Source organism: Myiozetetes cayanensis, unplaced genomic scaffold, assembly GCF_022539395.1.
Source record: "Myiozetetes cayanensis isolate MyiCay16 unplaced genomic scaffold, myiCay2020 scf3, whole genome shotgun sequence".
Classification (NCBI taxonomy): domain Eukaryota; kingdom Metazoa; phylum Chordata; class Aves; order Passeriformes; family Tyrannidae; genus Myiozetetes; species Myiozetetes cayanensis.
Window position 1 is genome coordinate 30,301,073 of NW_026087521.1, and position 14,146 is coordinate 30,315,218.

The following is a 14,146-nucleotide window of genomic DNA, read 5'->3' on the forward strand; positions in this document are numbered from 1 at the left end:
TTGTTTGGTAGTTCTACAGTGAGCTCCAGAAAAGGTCGCTTTGACCCTTCCTCCCAATTTAGACTCATAATCCATAGCATCACACTATTTGATTTATGCAGTGGGGACTCCTGCTGCATGGCCAAGGATACAGTCTGGCTCTTCACATTCATAGGAAATAAATGCTTGCATTACAGAACCTAATGATAAATTTGCTAAGATGGACAATGAATGCAACTTTGAATGGGTCATTGATGAGCTGCAAAGAGAGAGAAAATTCTAGGTAGTTCAAGAATTGTTGTGTAAAGTTCCTTGCTTTCATTTTCTTACACAAATATATTTTCAATATTCTTTCATCTCAGGTTTTGGATGAGAAACTTATTTTTGTGAAAGTGCATGCACCTTGGGAAGTGCTGTGCACATATGCTGAGGTTATGCACATCAAAATGCCTCTGCAACACAATGACCTGAAAACCCAAGACTCAGCTTTCAACTGGTTTAGTAGACTCTTCAGAGTGGATGAAAATATCATCAAACCTGAGCAAGAGTTTTTCACTGCCCCTTTTCAAAAGGAACAATTGTCAAACTTTTATATCCACGACAAAGACTCATTTTTCAATCCTGCAACCAGAAGCCGAATTGTAAGTCCATGGAGTATTTCTAGCATTTAGTCTTAAAAAGAAACTATTCCCTTAATCAAATCAGTGTCATTACCTTCATTAAAACATCCTGAAAATTTAAAAATGTTTGGGGTGCAATAGTCCCGTGTTATTTATGAAATAGCCTGGGCAATCTAGAAGGAAAACATTCCTTGCATTTGTTCCTTTTCTGTTCCACCTGAATTTAAAGGAGGGATTTGAATGGTTTGTATACCCTATGCAATTAATTTTGTCTGTAATGCTTACTCTTTGCTAACTTGATTGTATGTTGAGACAGTTATAGCTGTGTATGATTACTTTCAGATTCCAAGAGACAAAAAAATATTTTATAAATTTCAGGTTCATTTTATCCTGTCCCGTGTGGAATATGCAACCAAAAACAATGTGAAAAAGTTTGGCATTAACAAATTACTGGACGCTGGAATCTACAAAGCAGCATTTCCCCTTCATGATGTAAGTCCAGTGCTTTTAACTAAAATATACTTTGAAATAGAGGTCTGAACTATATCTGAGGGGTTTATATCAAAAGATACAAGCACTATTCATTGTCTTATTCCTTGACTGATTATTATATCCACATAGAAGAATAAGACATGGTTTGGCTGCAGATTTTCTTCCAAAGCACTGTTAGTTAAAAATGTAGTTCTATAACTGAAAAACAGTTTATTTCACTTGAGAGTTGTTAAATTTGTATTCTCTGGGAGGTGTTCAGTAAAGTGCCTGATCTGAGTGATGGGTCCCATGACAAAATGTATCATCAGTTCTAAATCAATTTTAACACTTTTCCCTTTCATTAATATCAAGTTTTTCAGTATTAAAATTCCAATCAAATATCAACATTGTTGATAAAGATGTAGATTACAAATCTCATCTTAGGGTGTGTGAAAGTCTTGCAGAGTAAGAAACATTCCTACAGTTCCCAAACATTGCAATGTACATGCAGGGAGATTCAGGTTTCTGCAGGAAGACTCTGCCCAGCCAGTCCAATGCCTCACAGGTGATGTCAGAGTCCTGCAGAGAGAACCTTCACTGGTTTGAATTTCACCTAGCAATAATAAGAAATCCAGCTTTTGTAGCTACACTTCTGAAACTTTTGAAGTTACATAATTTAAAGAAGAAAGTTATACTGGAAATTGTTTTGTATTCCAAGGCTAGCAATAGCACAGCAATAGAAAATGACGGAGAAAAAAAATCAGAGTATTTGACTAAGGAAAAGCTCCATGTGAAGCTGTAAATGCAATACAGTGTGCAAAGACTGCAAGCTGATTTTCTGCATTCTATTACATACCCACAATCCCACACCTCCTCTGCATCAGAACCACCATTCTGTGTCCATTCTGTGTGTTCTATCGAGGAGACATTGAGAACATGAGAGGTCAGTAACTCCTTCAGCTGCTTGGACTTGTCTTAAAATATTCAGGAGGCCTCAAAGAAATCTTTAGGCAGAATCAAGACAAACCATGTTTCTTGTAAGTGAACAAAGCTTTACAGGATAGAATTAATATAATCTGTGATGATCCATTTTTAAGGTTTCCTGTTAAAGATTTAAAACCTGTCTTGCAGGCTGTTCCTCCATAGCATGGGGAATTTGGACTCAGTATGACTAGTAATTAATGACTGTCTTTTCATGTAATTAAAATTATATATCTCAGCTGTTCTGAAAATCAAAAGTAGCCTCTAGATTTCTGTAAACATTGCATCACAGAGATAGAATGGCAAATTCTCTCAAATAAAGTAGGTTTTATTGAAATAGTTTTTAAATAGCCTAGTAAAAACAACAAGGATTATCTCCATGTAAACTGTCTTTTAAATTTAAAACAGAGACTAGAGACCCTGCATTTATCCCACAGACTTTCCTGTCTGCACTCTAGTACAGTATTACTTTGAAGCAAAGCATGCTAGCATGTTAAAGCTACTTAAAATACATTTTAATTCAACCCTGTTCTCTAATTAGGCTAGATCCTTTTTTATTTTCTATTCCTAAGTGCCAATGCTGACATGTGCTTAGATTTAAGTTCATGTTATTTACAGCTCACATACATATACATTTGTGTTAGTTTTAGTATTCAATATCTTTCTGACAATGTTCTGTCCTGAATCCTGATGTGTTCTCAGACCTGCCATCCTGCTCCTTTTCCTGCCTTGCAGTGAGACTGGTCTAAAAGGCTATTCTGGCTTCATGACGTACGGATAGTCTCTCTCAGAGATGAGAGCTGAGCTGTGCTGGTTGGATTAGTGCTATCTTTTTCCCATGCTCTTTTTGTTTTGCAGTCTAATTTTAGGCACCTGTCAACCGATCCCAACTGCCCAAGTGAACGATATCTTCTTTACAGAGAATGGGCTCACCCTAAAAACATCTTCAAACTGCAACCCCTGGATTTCATCAGGTTTGTGTGACTTCTGGAATAATGCAGGGGGAACTAGGACTTTACATAGCAGGTCTGGTTTTGGGGATGTCAAAGAGACACAGGTGAGTTTTGAGGGATGATACATACACCCAGATCAGCTTGTACATAGGAGCATACTTTGAGCTTGCTTTCATGATAAGCCAGTTTATGAAAAGGCAACCACTTAAGTTTTTTTCTTTGCAAGGTATGATCTTTCTCTCTTTATTCTTTCTTTTGCCATTTCTATCCTCTTACAAAAACATAAAAGTGGTGATAGAAATACCCAGCAGCAATAATACTGCAATCCCTAAGTTCAAACCAGAGGAATAGAACAGTGTGGATTGGCACAAAATGTATGAAATGAAGAGTCATTTGAAACAGAAATGTTAATTTACTTGCATTTCAAAAAAAAAAAAAAAATCTTTCCCCTCCACAGGAAATACTATGGAGAGAAAATTGGCATCTACTTTGCTTGGCTGGGCTTTTACACCAATATGCTGACCGTGGCTGCAGTTGTAGGAGTTGGCTGTTTTCTTTATGGATACCTGACAAAGGACAACTGCACGTGGAGGTACGTCAGGCCTGGTTTAGTGTCACATGCGTTTTTGATCAGTCCTGTACAGAGGGGGACTGTACAGGGTTTGCAAGACAGTGCACAATAAAAGAGGCAAAATTAAAGGGCCTGAGATCAACTTTCATTGTGGATTTGAAGGTAAAGGCATAAAATATGAGATAAGAAGAGTAACAGGGACCATTACAGTGATAGACATCTGGGAGTTTGTTATTTCCTCATTTTATTCATATTTTCTGCTAAGCTCACCACACCTAGTGTAGAAACATGAAGAAATGAGTGACAATTGGAAGTCAATACAGATTGCCAGAACACATAATTTTCACTCTGATAATCTTGAAAGGAGATATGCAAAGATTCTGATAATTTCCTTTCTCAGTTTTGAGACAATAGAGGAAGAGTAGCTGCACAGGAGTATTCAGCTGCCCAGGATACATTGGAAAGGAAGGCATAGCCATGACATAGATTCCCTCATCAGAACACAACAAAATTATATCATAGCAAAATGACTCAGGAAGAAAAATGAACAGGGATCATTGCGTCAAACGGTCTATAGGCCATCCCACTGTGTACCCCCTCCTGGGGTGATGTTCGTACTCCATGCCGAAGGGTTGTTCCAGAGCTCCACTCCTGTGACAAATTTATACACATTTAGTCTTTAGCCAGTATTACAATTTAGTTAAACAGCTCATCTCTCCTCCCTGGTGTTTATCCCCCAACGTATGAATAGCAAGCGTTTACATTACCTCTCAGCCATCACCATACTAGTGTGGTGGTAGTATGTATTAGTTAGATGGCAACTGTTTTGCCATCTCTTAGGAGACAGATCTGCCATTCCTTGAATCATCCTGCCATCTCCCCTCTGCACAATTTCCAATCTGATCCTCTTTGAAGACCACAGGTTAGCCCCTCTGCTCTGCAGCTATTCCTTGTTCTGGTAGGCAGTGTTCCTCATCCTTCTCCCCTTGGGTTTGCTACAATAGCATTGAACATGCAACTGTGGGTTCCCTATTGAAGAGTGCGAGATCTTTGAAGAGCTGTTTTATTTTTAATGTGGGAAGTTTTGAGAATTATCACCATGTGTAAGGGATGGAAATTATTTTCCTCCTATATCATCCATTTTTGAGATGAGGACTAAGAATGGAAATGTGTTGCCAGGGCGAGGGGTGGGAGTGGAATTCTTGAGAGCAGATCGCTAGTAAATTACTTAATTCCCTGAGATTATTGCACTATCCTCATGTGCAGAAAGGGACTAAAGAATTTAGTGTTGGTGAGTGACTGACTAGTTTTGTTTTTAGCCAAGAAGTGTGTGATCCCAACATAGGAGGTAATATCATAATGTGCCCTCAGTGTGATAAAGTATGTACCTACTGGAACCTCACCACCACTTGTGAATCATCCAAGGTAAATACATTTACAGCTTATAGACATGATACTGAACTTTACTTGCACTTTCCGTAGAACTACATATAAAACAATGTTGTTCCTCCACTAATGTCCCATAGAATTACTAGAAATGTGCAAATAATTGTTCCTTTTCATACAGTGACAACTTTGAAAAGTAAAAGCAACAACATTAACTGCTCCAATTTGATTTAAAATGAAATTTATTTTTTTTTTAATGTCACATAGGTGCTGGTTATTTGATACAGGATTAAAGTGTTATTTTAATTGAAAATTGGTTTCATTTGGAGGTACTTCTTCCTTTCAGGGAGAGAAAGATTCGATTGCTAAAGCCACGATTCAGTAGCTCTGAATCAATTTTGCTAAGGAAATGTTTAAAACTTGTTTTGACATTTCTAAATTCTGCTCCCTCCCTCCACAAAGAAGTTACCTGGATCTGTGCCTTGAATTTGATCTGTGTTGTTAATAAGGAGGGGTACAAGGGAGAGGCTGGTGTTTGCCTTGACAGAGGCTGTGACACAGCCATGTCCTGTTGGCTGTGACACAGCCAGAGTCTTGATCTTTGTTCCTGCCTAGAGAAACGTGACTTTCTTTCTCCCTTTCCTTGTCTCACCAATGTTAGCCTTTTGTCATTCCTCTCCATAGATTCAGTCCCAAAACTGTGATTTTTCAGCTATTCATCAAAAATATTTTGCCCAGTTTTAATGGGCACACTGAAAGGGTAAAAGAAATAAGAATGCAGGGAAAAGGCTATGATGGAAAAATGAGAAAGGCAAATTGTGACAAAAGAGGTATCTCATCAGAGTGTGTTTTTAGTAACCTATTTGTTATCCTGCTTACGAGAATCAGATGTGTGCACTGCCTTTTTGTGGCTATATTAAAAATACATAGCTCTATACTGAGTTCCCAGACCAGAAGCACTGTTTTTACTCTTCCTATGCAACAGATGGAAGGAGTTTGATAGCACACCACTTTACTATCCTTCTTACTGCATATTTGGCTTATATTTTTAATTCTGAGTTTTGCATTTAATTTCCTTAATTTACTGAAGGGTGATGTACATGGACAGAAATTGAAGAAACACTATCAATAAAGATTGTTTATGAAACTACATAAAAGCTAAAAATCAACATGTTCAGTAAGCAGCTTCTCTTCTGGGTCAGAGTAGAAAAATAAAAATGGTCGATTATATTTTAAGCCTTTCTTTTACCTTTTCCATGTTTTCCAGAAACTCTGTATATTTGATAGCTTTGGAACACTGGTGTTTGCAGTATTTATGGGGATATGGGGTAAGTCAATTTCAACAACTGTGGTTTGTTATCTAATTTTGGCCATGCCTCCAGCATCGGCCAAGAAAACAAGGATAAATTTGCAATGACTTCATTTTCTAGCACTTAGGAATTCTCTGGTAAGTAGTTCCATAGAAAATATGCACATTCACAGGAACTGGTTTTTAGCATCATAAGAAAACAGAAAAATTTTAGACTTAAAAGTTGGTCTTCAGAATCTGTTTGGGTTTGTTTCACTTGAAGAAAAGTCTGAGCAAAGTGGTTAAGGCTGCCTCATGCTCATCCAGCAGGAGCCAGCCACATGCTTAAGTATATTTGTTAGAGAAGCTGGATTTGTTTCCAAAGAGTTTTGGAGCTGCCTGTGCTATTAAGAGCTGTGTGACTACACAAGGCAATTGAAAAATAGTAATTTATTGTATTTGCCAGGAGTTTTTTGCTCCTATCTTTTTTAAGAAGCTGATTGTAAGAAGTGTGGTAGTTACAAGCACTACACTTATCTTTTAGCAGCAAAAATGTATCTGAAACCAGGATGCTTCCCACAGCTGAAACCACTTGGTACTGTATTCAAGGCATTAGACAAGGTTTATTTTCCTAGAGACATAGCAGCTTTGTTAACTGGCTTTTATTGCAGTCTTACCCAGTAACTACAAAAATAAGTTGAACATTAGCACTGTATACAAGGTAGTATAGAGAAAATAACTCATACAGTATTTTGAATTCATATACGAGCTGACAAGAATATACAATTTGCTTTCTTTGTAAAATGCACTGTATTTTTATTTCCTTAGGATGACCTAAAGTGCTTCAAAATAACTCTTGCTTTAAAGAAATGTAAGATCAAATGTATCATTTCAAAAATAAGTTTTCTTTCAAAACCTATGCTATAATCAAAATACCAGCAGGAAATTCACTAAACAAAAGGTTATTAGAAGTTTGATACCAATGTAATCTACCCCATCACCTCAATAGTTAATTTATTTGCAATTTTGTTTTTAATTAAAATTGTATTTCCTGTTTTGAAGAATGGTTCCAAGAGCAATAATTACAAAGTTCAGCTTCATGGCTATAGTGATGACTGCAAGGTCTATTAGTATTCTTGTTGTAAGCCCACTATATAAAGAGGTGACTTATGTCGCAGAAATTCAGCCAAAATTGTATTGGATCCAAATGACCCATGGTCATGGTGCAATTCCAGCTGTAATTTTCATCTTGCTGTAATACTTTGTAGACCTTCTGGTCCAAAACAATTAAAATAATATTAGACTTTTAGATATATTATTGCTTCATTATCACCAATACACTTCTAATAATTGCAATTGTGTGTGTGTGTGTGTGTATTCCCTTCAAAAATTTTAAAGCACTACCGAACACCAGAGAATTTGGCCTGAGGAATTATCGCTCTGTACATTAATGCTCTGCCAATTCTTCTGTGATGGTATGACTACACTGACAAAGGTCATGAACAAGGCGCAGCTTCCACTTCACTTGCTGCCCTCCTTGATCCCATCCCTGAGCAAGATCAGTTAAACCAATAAATATCCTCCAGTGGAGGCATTTCTTTTCAGACCTTGGTGGCACAGCTTCAGAGGTAGAATACCTGGGCCATACTGAGTGGTAGTGTTGAGGGATAAACAAAAGGAGGCACCACAAATTACCAGCACGAGGTGGAATTAATACTCTGGTCTCCTGATTCTGAAACATCATTTGGTTTCACAGCTGCAGCAATGTTGCTTCAAAATAAAAGGAAAATGTCAAATCCAGCAGCAGGTCCTGCCCTGCTCTGAAAGACACAACTTGGCAAGTAGAAATTGTCTTTATATCAGAGATGGGAGAGCTGTTCCTGTGTTATGTGCCCTTCTTTCACTGTTAGCACATGAGGCTATCATAACAGAAGAAGTCCCTGCACTTCTGGGCTCTCACACAGCAGAAGAATTTTCAGCTGGAGCAAATTACTATAGCCTGTAGTTTCCTGTGGGCTGGACAGCATTTAGAGGTTTATGGAAGACTAATATCCTTGCTCTGCAGGAGAAAGCAGATGAGATCCTCTGGTCCACTGCTTGAAATGTCTTTGCCTTGTCTATTAAGCCCTTGTGAAAGAGGTCCGTGAATAGCCAGGGGAGCAGGGTTTCCTGGGGTTTTGCCAGTGTGCAATGCCAAGGTCATCTCACGGCCCAGCCCATAGATTTTCCTGGGTTTTAAATGTTTCAGTTTGGGGATTATCAACCACACCTGATTTTGGACATAACCTTTAATGTTTGGACTTGTAACTGCATGCCATTGAGGTTTCATCACTCAGGATGAGGGGCCAACCTAATTTAAAAAAAAAATATCTTAAGGTTAATTACTCCCAGACAATGAGAGCACTGAGTGCAGTGTTGGTATATTAACTCCTCCTGGAACCAGTGATTCAGAGCCACACCATTCATTTAATCTGAGGATGAGGTGTCTTCAGTAATGGAGTATCCAGGTATACTGGGGAGAGTGGTACTGAAACCCATCATCCTGAGCTCCTCCCAGCCTTACCGTCTGGGTTTATTATTGCCTCTGCTGCCAGATCTGCCTAATGTTTTCAGACAAAGTGATGAGTTTGACTGGATTCATGTCTAACCAGTACCACTGAGGCATCTGTGTACCTGGTCCCTCAGTGCTTCCAGTTGTAGGAGCACAGTCCAGGGAAACTGCTGGTCTAAGTTCCATGCCTTGCAAAAGAGCTGCATCCCTTCAGCTCCACGCTATCAGAGGAGGAAGGACAGCTGTGTCTAAGCTGCTCTTCCTGAACCATCATTGGTTCTTGTACTCTGCAAAGTGATAATTTGTTCACACAAAAATTGCAGCTTGAATGAATATGAGCTCTTCCCTGTAATAATTTTTGGCATAGTGATTTTTATATTTCTAGAAGTCCTGCACTCTCCAGCATTTTGTTTTCACCTATTCAACCAAAGTGCTTTCTAAAGCATCCCATGATAAACTTTTTTAAAAACAGTCTGTAATAGGAAATTCAAAGTATTCATATTCTAGCCTTAGGCAGAAAGCAAATATATTAAAAAAGTGTATACATTCTTCAGCATGTGGTTATTACACCTCAGGTTTCTCTTATTAAAGTATATATATCCAAAGCCATAGTTGCATAAAGGAGTAGATCCAGTTGTTTTCACCATTGCATTAGCCAGTAAGGGTTTTATTCCAAGTCTGTGGAAGGCTATGTGGAAAACTGAGCCACATGTTTTAGCTCAGGGGTCAATGTCCAATACTCCCCTGGCATTGCTCATTTTGTCTGTCTTTTGTACAGTTACTTTGTTTTTGGAGTTTTGGAAGCGACGGCAGGCTGAGCTGGAGTATGAATGGGACACAGTCGAGTACTTGGAGCAAGAAGAACAGGTTCGCCCAGAATATGAAGCTCAGTGCACTCATGTAGTAATGAATGAAATCACACAGGTAAGGAACACTTTGATAGCTGGTGATGGTTACTGCAATAGACACTTTTGAGAGCTAACACTGTGAAAATGGTGAATCTGGACTAGAATTCTGTAAATCAACAGTGCTTCAAGTTGATAAACTGGGCTGCAAATGGTGAACTTATAAAGTACAGATGCATGGGCAGGGAATTTATACTGAATTGTAAGCACCTTAAAGTAGTTGCCTGCTTGAGGAACTTACACTGCTGAGGTTCCTGTCATAAATAAACAGAAGTAGTCATCTTCCCCAGCTTAGGAAACTAAGTCTGCTTTATTAAATCCCCCAAGAAATGATTCAGTGTTGCTGCCAGAGCCCAAGATCACAGAACATTTGCTATCTTTGCCTAAGAATGCATCAGGAAAAAAAGGTGAAATAGAGGGAAATATGTTCCATTGTTATATTCGTGCCAAGACTTTTTTTAACCTAAGATGTCTCTATTTGAAACATGTATAAATAACTATTGTTGCTGACTGCACAAGGATGCAATTACGATTAATAACAGAGATTAATAACTCACAGAGACAAGGATAATTTTAATTTCAATGAAGTAGGATTTGTATTTATGAGGATCTTAGTTTAGATCTCTATTTACTGTACATTTTGAGTAGCTTTAGCTTCAGCAGCTCACTCAAGCTCAGCTCACATTTTATTGTTCTCTTTCAAGATATTACTCTGTTGTTTATCTGATCATTTGCACTGCTTTCACATTCCATCTGCATTATACTAGTGTTTATTAGAGGGCACTTGAAAAGTTTCAAAATTAACTGCTGCAGTTGAAACTATCCTATATAGATCTTCTTGTTATATCTTGTATTATCAAAAACTCATTCTGTTTAAAAGCTCATAAACCTATGCCACCTCGAATATATAAAGTCGTAGTTCAAACAGTGAAGAATATGCTAAAGTATTTTATTTTGATCCTCAGAGATCCTATAAAGACTCTGAATTTTCACAGCATCACACTGAGGTAGGTATTTTCCTTGGGGAAACCATCCAGTTGTTCCTGTGGAATAAATTGAGAAATACAGAGATCAAGGACCAAAATTTAATAGGACTGAAAGATAATGACCTTGGATGCCATGATCAGCAAAGAAGGATGGATCCATTCAAAAGGACTATGCATCCTGTCATGGCTAAAGCCAGTAAGAGCTGAGGACACTCAGCCTGTATGGAAGTAATTTTTATCTTAGAATGGGTAGCAAGAAAACGACTCTTGTTATCAGGCAAGACTTCTGAAATCATGTATAAATGTTGAATTTCCAGGATAACAGAGCAGAAAAGGAAACAAAGCAAGATCCTTTTTTCCTTTTTTTTTTCTGTACTCAATATCATGAAGAATTTAATTGGAGCACAGAAAAAAATATGAAGGAAAGATTGGGTGCATCCTTTATCTGTTTCTTTATCTTTTACAGCAAGAAGAACATGTGCCATACACTGCCTGTGGGAAGTGCATACGGATGACTTTCTGTACAAGTGCCATCTTCTTCTGGGTAAAGTTCTTCTCTTACTCTTGCCCTTCATGAATTCTGTTTTCTAGTAAGTGTCTAAAAAGTGATCCTCTTGAACTGAACAAAAAATGACAATGGAATAGGCTCAGTTGAATTTCCATCTGATGCATAAATCAAGCCCATAAGGTATGGATCTACAAGGTAGAAGGTAGCTGTAGTCACCCAGTACTCTTTACCATATGATATCAAAATATCCTGAAGCTGTAGCTTCTGAGTTATGCTTGTCAGTATGTTCCATTGATTTTTCCCTCATTATTTTAAGGCAAATTGCCTTTTTTTTTTTTTTTTTTTTTTTTTGAGGGGGGAGTAAGGGAAAGACTTTGGTTTATATGCTCTCCTTCCTGCTAATTTCTATCCTTCTTGTTCCAGCTGTGTGGTTCCATATTGTGTCTCATAGTCCATGGTCTCTTTCAGTTTTGTTTTTTTCACTTAACTGAGCAAAGCTGGGTGCTCTCCAGTCTTCTAGAGATGCTGCTTTAATTACAACTAAACCTTCAAAGAGGTACAGTTACCCATGAAACAATACATAACACACTGAGTTGGCCCAGAGATATCACCTTGAAAAGCTCTGTGTTTTAGCCTCCTGCATGTCTATCTCTTATGTAACAAACAGCAACTGAAAAAGATCTCATCCTAGGTGAGAGGAAATAGAGTGGTAGCCCAGGAGAGCCTCAGTGTTGAGACAGTTGAAACACAAAGGAAAGAATACTGACTTGCAATTGGATTTAAATGGGTGAGACTTCAGGTTGGAGGGGAGATTTGGTCTGGGTTTATCATTTGTGTTACTGCACTCTTATTGTGCGCAGGGTCAGGGGATGTAGTTCATGATAGTTTGCTGAGATAGTGAAAGAAAGATACACAGCTCTGTAGACCTCAAACTGAACAATAGCTAGACAACTATCAAGAAATAAAAGCAGGAGGAGAAGCAGAAAGAGAGGGCAAGCAAGTGGAGGTGCATGGATCATTATTACAACTCCTGCAGACTACATGACTTGGCTTAAAATTTGTCTATTCCTCTGAGAGGTCCATAGTCTGTAATAGTATCATGTGGACGAGAATGTGCAGCCCCCTCCATCATTAGTGCAGACTTGCTAGTACATTTTGCTGTCCTGCCAGTTGTTCAGTGTCAAAAGAGGGAGTTTTCTCCCTTCACGTGCCTTAAGGTGTAAGATTTGATTACATCTGTCATTATGCTCACATCAGTACAAACCTTGTTATTAGTCATAAAACAGACCATCTCTTTTCTTTTCTGCAGATTGACTATGCTGCATTTAAAAAGGCTTCTTTTATGGATTCTCTGTTTATTACCTTCTGTCTTATTTGACCATCTTCTTGCAATGGAATGACAGGCACACAATTGCTTTCCTTTTTCCTATTGAAAAAAGTGTTTCAAACTCACATTTTCCTAAATCCAGGGGTTGAACATTAACATCTTTCTTGCATTCCTTTGGCAGATCCTTTTGATTATTGCTTCAGTTATTGGAATCATTGTCTACAGGCTCTCGGTTTTCCTGGTGTTCTCTGCAACATTGTCACAGCACATTAGTGGAACGGAGGTGATCAGCAAGTACCTGACTCCGCAGACAGCCACTTCAATAACTGCTTCCCTCATCAGCTTTGTAGTCATTATGATTCTCAACATCATCTATGAAAAAGTGGCAGTCCTGATTACTGACTTCGGTATGCAGCTTCTATACCTCAGATAGAAACTTGGGATAAAATAGCTAGAAAAAATTAGCATTTATATATATAATAAATATTTTGATAAATGAAAACCTGGACCACGTATTTTAGAATTTTCCCACCAAATCACACAGTACCACCCAGAAATTTTCCAATACAGATTTTCTTAATATCAAAGGAATATGATATTCAGCTCTTTGCTGGAAAAGTCCTTGAATAGGCAGCATGAAAGATCAATTGTTTACAGTTTTGTGCTTGTGAAATAGACAAAGCAAAGAAAATTACTATAACAACCAAGCTTTATGAAAACAGATCAGAAGGCATAACACATTCAATTACATTTGTTTTTTTTATGGGGAAAATAGCTATCTTGTAATAAGTGAAATAAGGTCGCAGTTCCAAAATTACATACCATTCTGATGTTATTAAACAGATAAACAGTCACAAATAATATTATTCTTTCTATCCAGTCCATCAACATTAAAGTAGCTATTTTACTTTAGATGTGTGAAGTAGTGCGTTCCTTTAATATAACTTCATTTAATACTGTTTCATCAGTTCATCAAAGTGTTACATTTGCATCTTTCCTGAGTGTATTGGATTTGGGTGCTTCTTTTTCCCTCAAGTTATCAGAATTTTTGCTGCTTCTTTTTCTTTATTGTTGGGGAACTAGTTCTTTCCTTTTTACAACCCACATAGTTTTAGAATTAGCATAATGGTATAGTATATTAGTATACATGAGGATTATGCACAGTCTAATTTATAGTGCTGCCAGTCATATTGAGGAATATGAGGCATACAGATACTTTGCAGCTGAGACTCTAAAGCAGCCTGTAGGTTACTTGTAGGTTGGGGGATTTTTATTATTATTTTATTTATTTACTTTTCTTTCATTGCAGAACTTCCAAGGACACAGACCGATTATGAAAACAGTCTGACCACAAAGATGTTCTTGTTCCAGTTTGTCAACTACTACTCTTCATGCTTCTACATAGCCTTCTTTAAGGGTAAATTTGTAGGTCACCCTGGAAATCCAATTTATTGGCTGGGAAAGTATCGCAATGAAGAGGTAAGAATGTTTAATTAGTCCAGGTATTCTTCTGCAGTTAAGAGTGTATAACATGAAAAATAATTAGGCATACTTAACATTAGGGTTTAAAAAACAACTGCCTCCCAAGCCATTTGCCTCCTCAGTAGCCTCTAGGATAGA

The 14,146-nt window shown here is 37.8% G+C and overlaps 1 protein-coding gene across 7 annotated transcripts in view; it reads left to right on the top strand.

The window, feature by feature from the left end:
• ANO6 (anoctamin 6) overlaps nt 1-14,146 on the top strand; it is a 132,033-nt gene that overhangs the window by 42,444 nt on the left and 75,443 nt on the right. For all 7 annotated transcript variants that reach the window (XM_050325434.1, XM_050325436.1, XM_050325437.1 and 4 more), the window contains 10 exons: nt 342-620; nt 978-1,091; nt 2,910-3,025; nt 3,462-3,596; nt 4,895-5,000; nt 6,229-6,289; nt 9,579-9,724; nt 11,158-11,235; nt 12,708-12,933; nt 13,836-14,005. In XM_050325434.1, coding sequence (XP_050181391.1) covers nt 342-620; nt 978-1,091; nt 2,910-3,025; nt 3,462-3,596; nt 4,895-5,000; nt 6,229-6,289; nt 9,579-9,724; nt 11,158-11,235; nt 12,708-12,933; nt 13,836-14,005 — 1,431 coding nt within the window. The remainder of the gene's footprint in view (nt 1-341; nt 621-977; nt 1,092-2,909; nt 3,026-3,461; nt 3,597-4,894; nt 5,001-6,228; nt 6,290-9,578; nt 9,725-11,157; nt 11,236-12,707; nt 12,934-13,835; nt 14,006-14,146) is intronic.